We start from the raw sequence: 19,580 nt of genomic DNA on the forward strand, positions 1-19,580 counted from the left end.
AAATAAAATATATGAAGAAATTGTACTTGTATTACATCTTTTTTAATGTCCAGTTGACGAATTCGCCAGAATATGATAAATTTGTAGACATCTAGCTAATGCTTTCAACATGTAAACATGTTCTGTTTCTTTGATAATAAGTTCAGATGCAATGTTTTTTTTCCTACCATTCTCATCAGAAAATAATTTAGTCTGTAACATTTTTTAAAATGTTAAATATTGGTTTATATTTAGTTTCTCCATTTATATGTTAGTTTTTTTCTTCTAGATTATAAACTATTTAATATTACATTATTGAAAACCAAATTCAAAATGTTTTTTCCTTTATTGAGAAATGATTAGGAAATAAAAAATTCCCTCAAATACTAGAAATGGAGAGTAAATGCTCAATTTTTTTTTTTTTTTTGCATAGCACACTTCCTTTTAGTAGTTACTGGGATATGCACATTTTTCAAGCATCCTTTGGTATTTATTTATTTGCTGTTTTTGTTTTCAATGTTTTGTAACATTACAGTGCTTAAGAACTGTTCCTAAAAATGTAGCCAGTTATTTCTATAAATCAAAGAAATTAAACATTATCACTGTAATTTTGCAATCAGATGAATAAGAGGTGACAGAATTTATTTGTAGGATAAATTTCCTTAGAATACCCCCACAGCCCAAAGTTCTCATACATTCAAAAAGCTGCCAGTCCCATCAGTTAATTCTACTACTAAAAGGGAATACACCAGATACAGTAAGGAAGTGTTTGACTGATTGACTGCATCACTCTGGGAAATAACAGTGAAGAGCAGCACACCTGACTATGGAGGGGTTGCCATATCTTCGGATAGCCTGCTGTCTATCACTCTGAGTATATATTCTCTATAGTGAAACTATAGCCAACCACCCCAGTCTATATTATTTTATTTACTAAATTCTTTAAACCTTAGCTTTGTTAGAAAAACTCCAAAATTTTTAATTCATTTTTTGGTTTTGATTCCCAGGTGTATTGTAGAAACTGAAAACTTAGAAGAACGAGTAGCAGTGGTGAGTCGAATAATTGAGATTCTACAAGTCTTTCAGGAGCTAAACAACTTTAATGGTGTCCTCGAGGTTGTTAGTGCTATGAACTCATCACCTGTTTACAGACTAGACCACACATTTGAGGTAAGTTTGTACATATGTTTTTTTAAATGAACTTTCAGTCCCTATTCTAAAATCAAGATTTTAACAGTTAGGTTCATTAATTTTTAAATGTCTCATCTCATTGCCTTTTCAGTAGCAGGTTAAAACAAAAAGTGAAATTACCTTAATTTTGTTGCTGTTTTAAAATCAGGCATTGTATTTAAAATACATTCACAGGTCCTAGCCCAAGTAAGGAGCCCTCCTGTTGCAATGGTTACATGCCCAGCTGCTAACCAAAAGGTTGGCAGTTGGAACCCACTCTGCAGGAGGAGAGACCTGGCCATCTGCTCCCTTAGAATACTCTGTAGGGCAGTTCTGCTCTGTCATATAGGGTCACTATGAGTCAGAATCGACTCGGTGGCACACAACAGCAATAGTCTAAGTTAGAAGAAGAAACAGCTTTCAGCACTTAATTTGTAATAAAATGTACAATTAAATGCTTATATCATTGTGCAAGGAATGGTAGGAGCAGAGTGTAGATAAACTAGATCTCACACACACACTGAGTTTGCACTGCTGCTGTTAGTTGCCGTCCAGTCAGTTCTGACGGAGACGTTGCATCGCCCGGTCCTGTGCCATTTCCATGATCTTTGATATGTTTGAGCCTCAAAACTGCTAACTTAAAAAGGTAGCACTTAGCATTTTGGGGGCAAAATCTGTGATTTCTTTTCTAAACTTACACTTCCTTTTTTTTTTTTTTTTTTGGTAGCAAATACCAAGTCGCCAGAAGAAAATTTTAGAAGAAGCTCATGAATTGAGTGAAGATCACTATAAAAAATACTTGGCAAAACTCAGGTCTATTAACCCACCATGCGTGCCTTTTTTTGGTGAGTATTTCTTCTTAAATTTCTATTGTTTCTGGATAAAACAAGACACCTACTTCATTAAATGACTGAATATAGACATGGATAGTATCCCAGCAGAAAATACTTAACAAATATTTAAATAGAATCCCCTTAGAATTTTTCTGTTAGAACTTTTTCAGATCAGCCCCAGTAGGGACACTCCACTTTCTATTTTTCTTCAGGTAGCCATTAGATATTATATACTACTTAGGTTATTATATTCATAAAAATCTTTCAAATTGACTTATAAAAAACCAAATGTTGTATAGAACAGGCATGGCCAAACTCATTCATATTTATAGTCATGTTTTTTACACACAGTTTCATATGGCTAAAAATCATAGTGTATGTGCCTTTGGGCCCATACCTTCAGCACATCAAAATTTTAATCTTTTCATCCACCCTTTTTTCCTCCCTCTGTTAGCAACTTAAGGAAGCTCCTTTTCCTTCATTTTAAGATCAAAACCTCTGCCATCTCAATATTCTCCCTTTCTGTAGGGTCCTCTATTTTATTCCATCCTTTGTTTCCTGTGTTTCATGCCTTCAATATCTCTTTCACACTGGCTACGTTTCTTCTGATGCTCCTTCCTCTAAATGCTTATAGAAATTATGAACTTTATCAGGTGTATGGTGTTTAGTCTTTTTAATATGTGGTATATTTTCTTCTAGCTTTTTCTCCTTCTAGATACTCTTTTTTTCTGTTTAATTTTAAGTTATACTGCACATACCAGTTTCATGTCCTGATGTTTTCAATTAACAAATTGTATTTCCCACATTTTAAATTTACTTCTAATGTTTTTGCTATGCACTTTATATATAATTGGAATTGTATGACATGTACCCATTGTATTTTGCTTTTTTCACTTACCATATCATAGGTATGTTATGTTTTATTACTCTCCAAAATTATCATTTTAATGGCTGCATAATATTCCATAAAGTTGATATAATTTAACCCTTACTCTGTGATTAGACACACATTGTTTACAGCTTTTTTGCTTTCCTAAATAATGCTATAATAAATACCTTCATATATATACTTCTGTATTTATGAATATTTGCCTCAGACAGGTAACCAGAAGAGGAATTAGGTTAAAAGATATTAGTTTTTAAACTCTTCCTATGTATTGCCAACTTGCTTTCTTTTTTTATTGTGCTTTAGGTGAAAGTTTACTGAGCAAATTAATTTCTTATTAAACAGTTAATTCACAAATTGTTTTGTGACATTGGTTTCCAACCCTGCCATGTACCAGCACCCTCCCCTTCTCTGCCCCGGGTTCCCTGTTTCCATTCGTCCAGTTTTCTTTCCCTTATGCCTTCTCATCTTTGCTTTTGGGCTGGTGTGCCCATTAGTTTCCTGTGCATGAATTGAACTATGAAGCACGTTCCTCACATGTGTTATTGTTGGCCCTATAGACCTGTCTAATCTTTGGCTGAGGGGTGAACCTAAGGAGTGACTTCAGTACCGAGTTAATGGGTGTCTGGGGGCCATACTTTGGATTTCTCCACTCTCTGTCAGACCAGCAAGCCTGGTATTTTTATTTTTTGTAAATTTGAATTTACATTTTTCTCCAGCTCTATCTGGGACCCTTTATTGTGATCCTTGCCAGAGCAGTCCATGGTGGTAACCAGGTACCATCTAGTTGTTTGGGGCTCAGTCTGGTAGAGGTTATGAGAGTCGTGGTCCATTAGTCCTTTGGACTAATCTTTCCCTTGTGTCTTTGGTATTCTTCATTCTTCTTTGTTCCATCCAGGATGGGACCAGTAGATATATCTTAGATGGCCGCTTGCAGGCTACTCACCACAGTCGGATATAGAACACTTAATTTATAGACTATGTTATGCCAATTGAGCTAGATGTCCCTCAAGACCATGGTCCCCAGGCTTCAGCCCAGTAGCTCAGTCTTTCAGGGCATTTGGATGTCTATGAAGCTTCTATGACTTTGCCCTGGTAAGGTTATGCTGACTTACCTAGTATTGTGTACTGTTTTGTTGTTGTTATGTGTGGTCAACTTGGTTCCGACTTACAGCAACCCTACAGGACAGAGTAAACTGCCCCATAGAGTTTCCAAAGAGCAGCTGGGGGGTTCGAACTGCTAACCTTTTGGTTAGCAGCCAAGCTCTTAACCACTGGGCAACTAGAGCTCCATCTACTATCTAGTTAGTGTTTTTCCTTTCCCACCTCTCCCCTCCCTCATAACCATCAAAGATTGTTTCTTCCTGTGTGGGAACATTTTCATGTGTTTGTATAATAGTGCTTTCATACAGTATTTGTCCTTTTGTGATTGACTTATTTCACTCAGCATAATGCCCTCTAAATTCATCCATGTTGTGAGATGTTTCACAGATTCATCATTGTTCTTCATCGTTGTGTAATATTCCATTGCGTCTGTATACCATAGTTTGTTTATCCATTCATCTGTTGATGGGCAACTAGGTTGTTTCTCTCTTTTTGCTGTTGTGAACAATGCTGCAGTGAACATGGGTGTTTTTCTTTAGTCAGTTTGGCCAATGGTTTGTCGATTTCGTTGATCCTTTCAAAGAACCAGCTTTTGGTGGTGTTGATTCTGCCAGGTTGCTTTCTGAAAGGCTCATACTTGATTATGTTGTCATCAGAAGTGGATGACAAGGCAAATTTTATCCCATTGTTTCCAATTTTGGGTACTTTTTTTTTTTTGCTATTTTCACAGATGAAAACTATTACCTGTTTGTTGTATTAATTTTCATTATTTGATTAATGTGGACATTTTTCCATACCTTTGTTTAATATTTGTATTCCCTCTTGTCCATGTCTTTTTTCATATCACTGCAAGTATTTTTACCAACCTGGCTTTTAATTTCTATTCCTTAACCACAGTAGTTTTAAAGTCTATAATCTGTCAATATTTTACTTTACAATTTTTGTTGTTTTGTCATTGGCACTTTTTGCTACTGTGAATAATGCTGCAGTGAACATGGGTGTGCATATGTCTATTCATGTGACAGCTCTTATTTCTCTAGGATATAATCCTAGAAGCGGGATTGCTGGATCCTATGGTAGTTCTATTTCTAGCTTTTTATGGAAGCGCCATATCATTTTCCAAAATGGTTGTACCATTTTGCATTCCCATCAGCAGTGCATAAGAGTTCCAGTCTCCTTGCAACCTCTCCAATATTTGTTTTTTTCTGTTTTTTTGATTTGTGCCAGTAATGTTGGGGTGAGACAGTATGTCATTGTAGTTTTGATTTGCATTTTTTCTAATGCCTAGCAATCATGAGCATTTCTTCATGGGTTCATTAGCTGCCCGAATGTCTTCTTTGGTGAAGTGTGTGTTCATTTCCTTTGACAATTTTTTAATTGGATTATTTGTCTTTTTGTTGTACAAGTGTTGCAGTATTTTGTAGATTTTAGAGATTAGACCCTTATCGGATATGTCGTAGCCAAAATTTTTTCCCAGTCCGTAGGCGCTCTTTTTACTCTTTTGATGAAGTCTTTTAATGAGCTTAAGTGTTTAATTTTTAGAAGATCCCATTTATCTAGCTTTTCTGGTGTTTGTGTATTGTTAACAATGGTTTGTATCCTGTTCATGCTGTATATTAGGGCCCCTAGTTTTGACCCCGTTTTTTCTTCCATGATCTTTTAGTTTTTTGGTATCATATTTAATCCATTTTGAATTCGTTTTTGTGTGTGGTGTGAGGTTTGGGTCCTGCTTCATTGTTTAACAGATGGATATCCAGTTTTGCTGGCACCATTTCTTTAAAAGACCATCTTTTCCCCCCATTTAATGGACTTTGGGCCTTTGTCAAAGATCAGGTGACCTTAGGCAGATGGATTTTCATCTCGATTCTCAATTCTGTTCCATTGTTCAATGTGTCTGTTGTCGTACCAATACCAGGCTGTTTTGACTACCGTAGTTGTATAGTAGGTTCTGAGGTCAGGTGGTGTGAGGCCTCCTACTTTGTTCTTTTTTAATAATGCTTTACTTTCTGGGATTAGTTTTTCCATCTCGTTAAAGAATGCTGGTGGTATCTGGTTTGAGATTGCATTGTATTTGTAGATTGCTTTGGGTAGAGTTGACATACCATGCTCATGGGTAGGCAGACTAATATTGTGAAAATATTAAAAATGTTTTCCAGTCTAGTACTTTAATATTTGCTCAATTTCTTTTTTATTATTTGACTTTTAAAATTATATTTAACTGTTTAATCAAACTGAATTCTATTTTAAATATTATACAAAACCCTCAAACTTATTGTGAAAATGGTACATGGCGTCAGACCTCATCTGACTTCACAAGGAGGAAGAGGGAGAATCACCATGAAGATCAGCATCAGTCCAAAGCTGATTGCTGTGAGGTGGAGGTCAGGCGTACCTCCTTTCTCCAACCTTTTCACCAAGTCACAAACCAGCGGTTCCTCCCATGGCACTCCCTACTTCTCTGCTGCATTCAGTAATCTGTTGCAGTGGACACACAGAACTCACAGACTAAACTTACAGTTATGGGGTTTATTAGGGAAGTAACAGGCTACAATTCAAGATGAGGAATGGCTCATGGTACAGTTCTTTGAGCATGACAGCTTCTTCTCAGCTGTGCCCATAGGCAAGCCTCTCTAGGCCCTCCAGCCTTCGGCCCATTTTCTGCCCTGCTCACCCAAGTGTTACAGAGCCCTTTAGCTCCACCAATTAGTACCCAGAGGCAACCCACTCCACCAGTAAGCCTCAGCCAGAAGATGCTCAGCTCTTGCTCAGTGGGTTGGGGAGCCTAGTTCCATCGAGTGCCTAGAGGCACCCCGCTCTGCCAGCAAGCCTCCTACCTGAAGGCTGTCAGCTCTCTTGCACTGTGGGTCAGTACACCCACTGTAGCCGCCTCAGTGCATGGATCAGGAAGCCCGCCATTCTGTCTTCCACCAGTCTCCTCATTCTGCCGCCGTTCTCTGCCACTGCTTGTCACCGTCTTGCACCATCTTCAGTGTTACAGCTCTTTCTGCCTCTTGGGTCTAGGAGGTTCTTGGCACAGGGACCCCAGGTCCAAAGGACATGCTTTGCTCCTGGCTCTTCTTGATAGTAGTAAAGTCCCCTTTCCACTTCTGGGATTGTCTCGCTTTAACCTTGCAGGATGACAAAACTGAGCAATACCCTCATTAGGGTTTCATATACCTTATTTGCATGGTCCTACCCTCACGAGGGTTACATGCACTTTATTTGCATTATTAGCAGGCTGTCCAATACCCTTGGTGGGCCACAAGGTAGTTATTTGCATAGTCCCACCCAGTCATTTTGTGTAAGTCACAAAGACCATGGCTAGTAGGGCCATATTGAAGTAAATCACTATACTGCATTTACTTTCTTCCTATTGTTGATCCTCGTCTGTTGAATAATCCATTTGCTCCATTCATATACCTCCTTCTTTAATCAAAGTCCCTTTGACTTCTTACACTAGTGCCGTAATTTTAATGATTGTTACTTTAGAATCAGTAGTTATCAACTGAAGCCAGATTTTTCCCCCAGGGGATATTTGGCAATACCTGAAGACATTTTTTATTGTTCTAATTGGAATGGCACTCCATACATCTAGTGGGTAGAGGCCAGGGATGTTGCTAAACATCCTACAGTGCATACGACAGTCCCTCACAACAAAGAGTTATCTGGTTCAAATTTCAGTGATGCCAATATTGAGAAAACCCTGCTTTATAATGTTTTCATAACAGATAAAGTTGTATCTTCACTATTCCTTCATAATTTTCTTTGCCAGTTTTATTTTTTTTTTCCAAATAAAGTATATAATATTTGTGCAAAGTCCCCAAAATACAATTAGAACAATCTATAGATTAATTTGGAAAGAATTGTTAAGATACTTAGCAATTCCCTTTATTATTCTTCGTAGGTATTTTTGGTTATGAATGATATTCATTTTTGAATAGTTAGTTACCCTTAGTTTCAACATTTTAAATTTCCTTGGTTTTTCTAAATACTTAATCATGTCTACAAATAATGATACAGTATCTCTTCCTTTGATCTTACTTTTGTGTCATGCTATATAGAATTGGTCATAACATTCCAAGCAAATGTTAAATAATAATGGTAAAAATAAACAGCTGTCTTTAAAGTCTTGTTTCATCAGGGATAGGTATAATTTTGCTACTTGCTATGATAATGGGGTTTTATGATATTTTTATCATGTTAAAAAAGTATCTTTTTCATAGTTATCATAATATTTAAATAGTTTGTCCTCTTAGAGAGAGAAAATCTGATTTTTCTTATTTAGCAAACTGGAATGCTCAAGATTTACTAATATTGAACTCTCCTGTTTACTAATATTTAAACTCTGTGGTGAATTAGTTATTTATACAAATTGAATTGTTTAGGATTTTTATATCCATTTTCATGAATGAGATTGGTATGTGGTTTTCCTTTTTTGTGTTATATTTATCAACTTTTGTTACTATGATTATATTCACTTGGTAACGTGAGTTAAGTAGCTATCCATGTTTTCCTATTCTGACATACCATGGAATTATCTGTTCCTGAAAATTTTGAAGTATTTTAACAGAAAGAAAACATCTAGGCCTAGAATCTTCTCTAGTATATAATTCTATGATTGCTGTTAGCTGCTGTTGAGTTGGCCCATGACTCATGGCAGCCCCTTGCACAATGGGTTGGACTGTGTGATCCATAGGATTTTCATTGGCTGATTTGTTCAGAAGTAGATTGCTAGGCCTTTCCTCCTAGTCCAGCGTAGTCTGGAAGCCACTGAAACCTATTCAGCATTGTAACAACACACATCCACTGACAGGCGAGTCGTGGCTGTGCATGACACGCATTGGGCAGGAATCAAACCTGGGTATCCTGCATGGAAAGCTGGTATTTTTTGTTACTGAACCACTGCTGCCCCCTAATTCTACGATAACTTTTTCATTTCATCTGCAATTTTCTATTTTAGCTTACAGCTACAGAAAGTTTTATCATTTTAGTTTTTTTAACTACTGCCATTCAATTATATCTACCAAAATGTTATTTTTTAAATTGCTTCTATTTCCAGTATATCTTTCTTATTTGTCCTTTTATTTTACTTTAATTTGCCTTTTTTCTTCTAAAAGGTAAGATCTTAATTATTTTCTGCTGACTTTCTATTGTTTATTTTAATATCATGTATTAGTTTTATCATTATTTTTTCTTCCCCCTAAATTTTTTTTTTTTAATTGTGTTAGGTGAAGGTTTACAGAGCAAATTAATTTCCCATCCAATAGTTTATACATAAACTGTTCCATGACATTGGTTGCAGTCGCCACTATGAGTCAGCACTCTCCGTAATACCGCTCTGAGTTCCCTGTTTCCATTTTTCCGGTTTTCCTGCGCCTTCCTGCCTTATCATTTTTGCTTTCATATAGATGGTTGTTCTGATGAGCTCTTTCCTCATGTGTGTTATTGCTTATTTTATAAGCCTGTCTATTATTTGGCTGAAAGGTGATCTCTGGGATTGGCTTCAGTTCCATGTTAGAAGGGTACCTAAGGGTTGTAGTCTCAGGGGTTCCTTCAGTCTCTCTCAGACCAATAAATCTGGTCTTTTTTATGAATTTGAATTTTGTTCTACATTTTTTCTCCCACTCTAACTGGGACCTTCTATTGTGATCCTAGTCAGAGCAGTCAGTAATACTACTCGGGCACCATTTAGTTCTTCTGGTCTGTGGCTGGTGGAGGCTGTGATTTCTGTGGTCCATTAGTCCTTTGGATTAACTGTTCCCTTGAGTCCTTGGTTATCTTCACTCCTCTGTTCCAAATGGAAAGATACTGATAGTTATATCTTAGATGGTCATTTGCAAGCTTCTAAGACCCCAGACTCTACACACCAGAGTAGGATGTAGAACGTTTTCTTCATGAACTATGTTATGCCAAATGACCTAGATGTTCCCTAAGACTGTGGTCCCTAGCATTCAAACCCAGTAACTCAGTCCCACAGTGTGTTTGGTTATGTCTAGGCTGTTTCCATGACTGTGCCCGTGTGCTCTGTTATATATATGAATATACATCCAGCACATACAAATATGTATGTAGAAATATCCATAGTGAAAACTATACATACACAAGGGTGTACTCCCACGTGCTTTCCCACACCTATTCAGCATACACGTCTACCTATATACCTACTGATAAGTTGTTATTGTTGTTGCAGGATTGTGTCTGTTACAGTATTTATATTTACCTTCATTATCTTTTATTCTTGTGTACCTCTCAGTGACTTCCCTTGTCTTGGTTATGTTGTATACTGCCTTTCCCTTCACCAAAGTTAACACGTGTCTAATCTGTAGTTAGTGATTTTCCTTCCCTCCCCTCCCATCCCTAGTAACCATCAAAGAACGTTTCTTTCTCTATGTGAACATTTTCTCAACTTTTTATAATAGTGGTCTCATACAGTATTTGTCCTTTTGTGGTTGACTTATTTCACTCAGCATAATGTCCTCCAGATTCATCCATGTTGTGAGATGTTTCAGGATTCATCATTATTTTTTATCGGTGCATCGTATTCCATTGTGTGTCTGTACCACTATTTGTTTATCCATTCGTCTGTTGATTAGGTTGTTTCCATCTTTTTGCTATTGTGAATAATGCTGCAGTGAACACGGGTGTGCATATGTCTATTCATGTTACGGCTCTTTTTTCTCTAGGGTACATACCTAGGAGCAGGATTGCTGGATCATATGTTATTCCTATTTCTAGCTTTTTAATGACATGCACCATACCTTTTTCCACAGTGCTTGTATCATTTTACATGTGTATAAGAGTTCCAGTCTCTTTGCCACAACCTTGCCAGCATTTGTTGTTTTCTGTTTTTCTGATCAGTGCCGTTGATGTCAGGGTGAGGTGGTATCTCATTGTAGTTTTAATTAACATCTTTCTAATGGCTAATGATTGTGAGCAATTTCTTCATGTGTCTGTTAGCTGCCTGAATGTCTTCTTTGGAGAAGTGTCTGTTCATATCCTTTGCCCATCTTTTAATTGGACTGTTTATCTTTTTGTTGAGATACTGAGGTATTCTATAAGTTTTAGAGATTAACTCCTTGCCAGATATGTCATAGTGGAAATTTCTTTCCTAGTCCGTAGGTTCTCTTTTTACTCTTTTGGTGAAGTCTTTTGATGAACATAAATGTTTAATTTTTAGGAGATCCCAGTTATCTAGTTTATCTCCCACTGTTCGTGCATTTTTAGTTTTGTTTGGTGTTCTATTTATGCAGCATATCAGGGCTTCTAGCATTGTCCCTATTTTTTCTTCTATGATATTTGTATAGTTTTTAGGTGTTTCATTTAGCTCTTTGATTCCATTTTGAGTTAGTTTTTGTGTATGGTGTGAGGTATGGATCTCATTTCATTTTTCTGCAAATGGATATCCAGTTTTGCCAGCACCATTTGTTGAAGAGACTATCTCTTTCCCATTTAATGGACTTCAACCCCTTTTCAAAGATTAGTTGTCCATAGGTAGATGAATTTACTTCTGGATTCTCAGTTCTGTTCCATTGGTCCATATGTCTGTCCTTGTACCGGTACCAGGCTGTTTTGCCTACCGTGGCTATATAGTAGGTTCTGAAGCCTCCTACTTTGTTCTTCTTCTTCAATAATGCTTTGCTTATCCGTGGCCTCTTTCCTTTCCATATAATGTTGGTGATTAGTTTTTCCATCTCATTAAAGAATGATGTTGGAATTTGGGTCAGGATATACATTATATTTGTAGATCACTTTGGGTAGTATTGACATTTTCATAATGTTAAGTCGTCATATCCATGAGCATGGTATGTTTTTCCATTTATGTAGGTCTCTTTTGATTTTGCAGTGTCCCCCTAAATTCTTGATAAAAATATGAAATTCATTTATTTTTTTCTTTCTGTTTAACATTAAAGTCTATGCATTTACTCCTAAGTGTAGTGGGATAATGCATGTTCATACAAGGGAGCCTAGGGAGGATCTGGGTAGGTCTGATGTCCATATTGTTCAGTCTGTCAACAAATGTTTCTTAAGTACCCACTAAGTATCAGGGACTATGGTAGGTGCTTGGCAAAAGTGGAAAATACATAGTCACTATGCTCACTGAGCTTATAGTCATGCCACTCGTGATAGCCTATGATCTCTGGTACAGAGGGGAAAAGAAGACTTCAGGGAGTTCCCTGGGCTCACTGTTTGGCCCCTGCTATTCCATTACCCTGATTGGTGGCTATTTATTCATGGAAACTAGACTCTCTAAAACACTCTCCCTCAGATCTTTATGAACTAACATAAATAACCTTTATAACATGGTAAGTAAAAAAAAAAGGATGGTTCAGATGGATAAAGTATGATTCCATTAAGGTGTTTTAAGGTGAGGTGTATGAATTAGTTTGGGAATACAAACATAATAGGTAGTTTGATAGGTACAGACAGACAGCCCACCTACCAGCCTTCCCACCCTATCTACTCATCCTTCTGTTTATGGAGCCTCTGCTCTTTTAAGGTAGCAAATTTAAATTGTCCCTCGCCAGTTCTACTGCTTTAGGGAGGTCTTCATTGTTATTCTCAAACTAAAGGTTATAAGTCCCTGGAGACAGCCAGCCATGACTTCACGGTTCTGATAAAGCCAGGTGTTATTGCTGGTTTTTAATTCCATCCCATCCATATGGTAGTTTGTGGAAATTCCTTCCAGATGTTTGTCTTTAATTCTGGGTACAATACCCTACCTCCCCTCTATTGGCAGGTCAAGGACAGTATCTGACACTTTTACTTCCTTTTAAGGTTATTTATCAGAAATCTTATCCAGGTCTTTTGCTGAGACTTGCTACCATTCACAAAATAAGTCAGGCAATTTATTCTTCCAAGGCTATGTCAGACTTCAGTTTTTCTCCGTACACTAAAATATTCTAATCATAGGAATAGGTATGTGGGCAAACTAACATTCTCTTAGGTAAAAGGATATAGGTCCCGCCATCAGCCACATCTCTCCTCTGTGCACAAACATCCAAGCCTATGGCATTGACTTTGCTTTTTCCTATTACACAATTCTGATCCTGTGTCCACCTACTGTTCCTTGTAAATTTGCTTCATTCTCTACTCTTGCTTTCCTGTCATTTCAGAATTGACTATATGTCTTTTGCATCCTGGTCTGTTATTTTCCAAATCACTCTCTATTCTAAAATGACATGTTTCTTTCATTCATTTAAAGACAGTCATTGAATGCCTCTATGTACCAGGCCCAGTGCTAGGTACTGAGAATAGAGACAAATAAGACATAGTAGATAGAAGAATGAACCGTGTGCTATGAGAACCTAGAACCCTGAGCAACCACTTTTTCCCAGGAAGGTTGAAAAAGGTAGTACCAAAATATGAAACTTCACCCCTCTTTGTTGTTGATATCATGATGCTCTGCTTTTCCGTCCCCTAGAACAGCTACCCCAGAGTAAGGGATGTTAAACTATCTTTTGAAGTACATTCACCAGACCTTCCATTTATATTTATTTTTTATATAAAAATGTAAGAAAAACATAAAGCTTTACTAATACATAATATTCAGTTCTGTGTATATACTGGTGCTACTTTTTTTTTAATAAAAACATACATACATTGGGGATGCATACTTAAACATTTGTTACTGGTGCAGTGTAAAATCAAGCTCACACATCACTTTTCTGATCATCTGTTCTCCTTTTAACTAGCCCTTAATTTCACATAAAATAATTTCCAAGTTTTATCCTGAGCTATCCCAAAATGCCACTCAAAAGCATTTTCAAAATTTCATTCAAGTATACTTTTAACACCTATGACACCCGATAAACTTTTTATTCCCCATTGTGTTCCCATTGTCAATCCATCCACTACCACCCATTCAGTCACCAAGGCACAAAGCTAAGAGTCTTCCTTCCCTTGCCAGTTAACCAATTCTTGTGTAGTCTGCCTCTAAACTATATGTCCTCTCTACTCTATCCCCATATACCCTAGAGCACCCTCATCATCTCACCAAGACTCCTGAGAGCCTGCTGACTGGTCTTCTTGTTTCTGGTCTTAATTCCTTCCAACCTATCTAGCTTCACCGTATAGCCAGAATAATCCTTCTAGAATGCAAATATGCTGCCCAAATTATACTGTTAGTCCAAATACAAAGCTCTGACTTCCTTGAGGTGAAGGAATCCTAATTGCTTACTGGATAAAATTTAACCTCTTTAACAAAAGGCTGTTAATGACCCAGCCCAAGAGCTACTACTCCCACACTCTTCAGAGCTAGGCCATCAATTTGTGACCAGTTTGTAAAGTTAATTTTGGCTGCCACTGAATATGCGTACTGTTACGGACATGTTTGTCTGACTGAACAGTGTGCTAAATGAATCATGCAAGTTAGTGTAGAGGAGAGTATAACCAGCTGCAAGTAAAAAAACCAAATTACAGACAGACATGGAAAATAAAAGAGCCTGTGCTGACTAGAACCCACGGTAGCATTGTCTTAGGGGTGTATATCAAAAGTCACCTGAACAGTAAACAGCTCTACTAGAAAAACAGTGTGGTGCTGAGGAATAGCCAGTAACTTAATAACTTGGATTGTTTGTTTAGAATCAAACAAGTATTGTCTGAATCATACTTCATTATTGCTTCCTTGTTAAGTATTGATTTTAGTCATTGAATCTCTTCAAGGATACAGCCAAAAATTCTAGATTTAAAAGTATGCTTCTATCACAGAAACATTGAGAACCACTGATCTAGCCCCTGCCTCTGTCTGTCCTCATATCCCACCACTCTTCCCCCACCCCACACACCGAACCCCTATAATCTAACCATACCAGACAACAAGCTTTTATCTTAGTATGCCTTCCAAGCTTCAACAAAATTCAGTGCCTTACTTCCACACTGCTGCTTTGCTTAGAATGCCCGTCCATTTTATTCTACCCATTAAACTTCTGTTCATTCTTTGAGACTCATTTAAGCATCTCCTCATCTCTGATGCTTTTTCTAACCCTGCCAGCTCAGGCAGAGCTAGACACACCTCCTTTATGCTCTCATGGCACCGTAAGCATCACTAGTGACATAGGACTTACCAAATTGTGCTGTTAGCCCACATTCAAAGCTCTGACCTCCTTGTGGTGAGGGACTGTGTGTGCCTTACTCATCACTGTATCTGCAGTCTGTAATGCAGTGTTTGGTACACAGCAGGGACTCAGTACATATGTATTGAGTGAATGAACTCAGGTATTCACAACCTCCTTTTTTCCCAAAGCATCATAGTAATTTGGGGTAGCGGGGGGCGGGGGAGGCAGAAGCCTAAGAAAATGGGGCCAGAATACAGAAAAGCGACAACACCATCAGCACTCACAACAACTAAGCACTTACTTTTTGTCAGGAACTATTCTAGGGGTTTGGCTGCTAACTGAAAGGTCAGCAGCTTGAACCCACCAGCCACTCTGCAGGAAAAGGATGTGGCAGTCTGCTTCCTTAAAGATTACAGCTTTGGGAACCTTATGGGGGCAGTTCTGCCTTGTCCTATAGGGTTGCTATGAGTCAGAATCAACTTGACAGTGGTGGTTTGGGCTGTTCCCCCCCCCCGCCCGCCCCCCCTTCAGTTATTCTAAGCCTTGGAGCCCCTGGGTAGTAAAACAGTTAACACGCTCTGTTGCCAAACAAACGGTTGGAGGTCCGGGTCCACTCAGAAGAAAGGCCTGGCCATCTACTTCCAGAAAATCACCCATTGAAAGCCCTATAGAGTACAATCTACTCTGATACACATAGAGTCACTATGAGTCAGAATTAACTCTATGGCAACTGGTTTTATTCTAAAAAGGCAATACATAAATTCACTCATGTATTTCTCACAGCTATTCCAGTTTTACAGATGAGAAAACTGAGGCAGAGAGAGGCTAAGCAATTTCTGCAAGATCACCTAAGTAGAGAGCAGCAGAGCTGGCTTCAGAACCTTGATGTTAGAAGAGAAAGGAACTGAAGTGCCTGCTACTTGTTTATTCTCCTGCTTATACAGTGCACAGCCTATAATGATGGGGAAACATGAACTCAATCACCAGATTACTACTAAGCCTAAAAGTACTGAAGACCAGAATATACATAAATCATACATAGTCCTGTGTTTGATAGGCTTGCAAATCCTTCCACATTGCCAGGAGTAAGCCTGTCCAAGCAGTACTACCTCTGAATTGCAAATTGTAATTATCTTTTGTGTGGCCTCAAGAGCAGAGTAAGCAGAAAATGTGATCCTCAAAAATTAGCATTTTCCCCTTTTGCCAAAAAATAGGTATTATTAGTGACAGAGTTATTCTTGAAGTTCCTTTAACAAAACTGTGATTTTTGTCAAATAACAGTGGTTTGGGGGATATCGAAAATTGGTTACTTAGCCCTCCTGAAACAACCGGTAGTAAACTTGCTCTCCCTTTTTCTTTATAAACTATGTCTTTCACAGGAGAGTTTGATACTTATAAAATCTTTATCGGTACTCGTTTTTCACAGCACGGATGGATTTCTTTGCCTGATTCTTTGGTTATGATGACTGGGATGGTACAGTACTATATGCCACATGGGAAAGAAAACAAACTAGCTTTTTCCTTTTTTGATCCCTGAAATAATTTCATTATATTCCAGGAATTTATTTAACTAACATCTTGAAAACAGAAGAAGGCAACCCTGAGGTCCTAAAAAGACATGGAAAAGAACTTATAAACTTTAGCAAAAGGAGGAAAGTAGCAGAAATAACAGGAGAGATCCAGCAGTACCAAAATCAGCCTTACTGTTTACGAGTAGAATCAGATATCAAAGTAAGTTGAATTATTGAACGGAACATGTTTCTGATTAAGTTTCTAAACTGCCTGATAAAGGTAGGTTTATTTGGTAGAGGAAAAGGAAAATAAAACTTCAGTCATTTAAAATGTTTTCTTAAATTACTTCCATAGATTTCAAACTGAATTTAAAATAATAATTATTTATCTCTGCATTTGTTTCAGAGGTTCTTTGAAAACTTGAATCCAATGGGAAATAGCATGGAAAAGGAATTTACAGATTATCTTTTCAACAAATCCCTAGAAATAGAACCACGAAACCCTAAGCCTCTCCCGAGATTTGTAAGCATCCATATATTTATACATTTTTTACCGTTGTCATCTACAGCTGGTGATGTCATTACTGTGATATGTGTTATATAGATGAGATTTCTGTAAAGACATTCGGAGATGAAGTGTACGTGTGATGGTTAAAAGTAAAGGATAAGTGCTGAACAGATATGCTCAGGAATATCCCACTTGGTTCCAAATAAATGAATGTTAATATTAATTTGAACATATCCTAATATGATAAAGAAATTGGGCAAATGTTTAAGTTTCTTTAACAAAAGAAATATAATTCAAGATTTAAGGACAGGAAATTTGATTTATACTGATTCACTTATAATTTTTTTTAAGTAATGACTTATTAGAACTTATAACCGTAAGTCATTAGCTGTAAAATTATCAGGTTTGGCTAAAGATCCTTTGGGAAAATAAACTTTTTTTTTTTAATTCTCAGTGCTTGGCCGAATCTATGTACAATGTCCCCTCACTGCTCTGAAAGTGACCTCCCTTACACCTAGACAAGTCAAGAATCTGGAAGTAAACATAAACTTCCTAATGCCTTGAGCTAGAGCTTATGCAGTTACCTCACAAGAAAACTTCTCACTCCTAAAACAGTATTTAATAAGATGGATTAAAAACAGCAAATTGAAAATGGGTAGATAATCTGCTTTTTTGAAGCACGCTGATATCACTGAGACATGGTTACTCTGCAAGAACACCACCATAAAACTAACACACACACACACATGAAAACTTCGGCAACATGATACATTTATTATAACTCCGGGGGCCCTGTTGGCATCACCGTATGGCCATATACTAAGGAGCTGTAACTTAGAATGATGATCCTGGCTTTTCCAGAAGTTAAACTTTTTCACAGTAAGTCTGTTTTAAAAAGCCAGAGAAGACAACAAAATTTTAGAAAGATTTCCACCCAAAAATATTAAAATAATAAACACTCTGGTATTTATAGGATTAAGACTCAGTTATTTGAAGAAATCCATTTCCTAACAATTTAGATGGTCACAATGAGCCCCATTGCCCCGACTCGAGGCAACAGGGCTTCAGCAAAGTAGGGTATGTTAACGCTTTAACTTGGACACTTTGGGTCATTATGTAATTTCATTATTAGTGATTTATGGTTTTCCTAGATATCAGCTGCATTTTACCAGGCACTATAGAAAAACCTTCCTTTCTATTTTGGTGTTTTAAATAATATATTTCTTTTGATATGTCTACAGCCCAAAAAATACAGCTATCCCTTAAAATCTCCTGGTGTCCGTCCATCAAACCCAAGACCCAGTACCATGCGACACCCCACACCTCTGCAGCAGGAGCCAAGGAAGATCAGTTATAGTCGGATCCCCGAAAGTGAGACCGAAAGCACAGCGTCCGCACCAAATTCTCCAAGAACACCGTTAACTCCTCCTCCTGCATCTGGTGCTTCCAGCACCACTGACGTTTGCAGCGTCTTTGATTCTGATCATTCAAGCCCTTTTCACTCAAGTAGGTGCTAAAAAATTTTAAGTGCTTTAAAGTAATTATCAGTATTATACATGCTAAAGGGAAAAAAGGAGTCTCTCTAATATAATTTTTTTGTGAACTTGTCAAATACCTCTCAACAAATACTATAAAAATATAAAACAAATTCTAAACTCCAGCAGCTTCCAGTTTTCTAAAAAATCTGTTGGAACAACCCTCTTCAAATTTATTATACTTCACTGATGGACCTGGCAATGAAATTGGTAGTTTAAGTTTCATTTCATCATTTATTTTCAGTTTATGAGTTTAAAATGAATCTCTCCTATACAGAGAAAACAAAGATGATAAAATCTGCAGGGCGTGTCAGTCCCGTGTTTTAAACGCTGCTGCCAAAATTATCATATTTGAATATTACTCGGGGTACATCATTCCCTCCCCACCAGACTTTGCAGCAGCTTCTGATTTTGCCATGTATCAAATTCAAACGCCTGCCTTAACCCTTTCTCAAGCTACCCTGTCTTGCTGATGGCATTAAAAAAAAACCAAGCCCACTGCCGTTGTGTTCATTCTGACTCATAGCTACCCTATAGGATAGAGTGGAACTGCCCCATGAGATTTCCAAGGAACAGTTGGTGGATTCGAACTGCCGACCTTTTGGTTAACATCTGAGCTCTTTACCACCGTGCCACCAGAGCTCCCAATGATGTGTAGTGCCTGCTATATAGGGTCACTATGCGTTGGAATCAACTAGTGGCTGTGGGCTTAGTGTTTGGTTTAGTGGCCACATTAAACAAAAGTAAAAAAGAGTTAAGTGAAATAGTTTTAATAATATATTTTATTTAACCCAGTATGTTCAAAATATTGTCACTTGGACATAAGTATAAAAGTTTATTACTGAGCTATTTTACATTCTTTTTTGTTGTCGTAAGTCTTTGTAATCCAGTACGCATCTTACAGTCACAGCACACCTCAGTTCAGACCAGCCATCTTCAAGTGCTCAATGCCTCCATGTGGCTGGTGGCTACCAAATCATACAGCCCTTCGGAGGGGCTA

General features: G+C 37.6%; 1 protein-coding gene across 3 annotated transcripts in view; it reads left to right on the forward strand.

Annotated features, from left to right (window-relative positions):
• Window positions 1-19,580, forward strand: part of SOS1 (SOS Ras/Rac guanine nucleotide exchange factor 1) — a 157,016-nt gene that overhangs the window by 125,157 nt on the left and 12,279 nt on the right. For all 3 annotated transcript variants that reach the window (XM_049870289.1, XM_049870290.1, XM_049870291.1), the window contains 5 exons: window positions 987-1,149; window positions 1,877-1,994; window positions 16,585-16,757; window positions 16,944-17,060; window positions 18,287-18,551. In XM_049870289.1, coding sequence (XP_049726246.1) covers window positions 987-1,149; window positions 1,877-1,994; window positions 16,585-16,757; window positions 16,944-17,060; window positions 18,287-18,551 — 836 coding nt within the window. The remainder of the gene's footprint in view (window positions 1-986; window positions 1,150-1,876; window positions 1,995-16,584; window positions 16,758-16,943; window positions 17,061-18,286; window positions 18,552-19,580) is intronic.

This window comes from Elephas maximus, chromosome 26, assembly GCF_024166365.1.
Source record: "Elephas maximus indicus isolate mEleMax1 chromosome 26, mEleMax1 primary haplotype, whole genome shotgun sequence".
Classification (NCBI taxonomy): Eukaryota; Metazoa; Chordata; class Mammalia; order Proboscidea; family Elephantidae; genus Elephas; species Elephas maximus.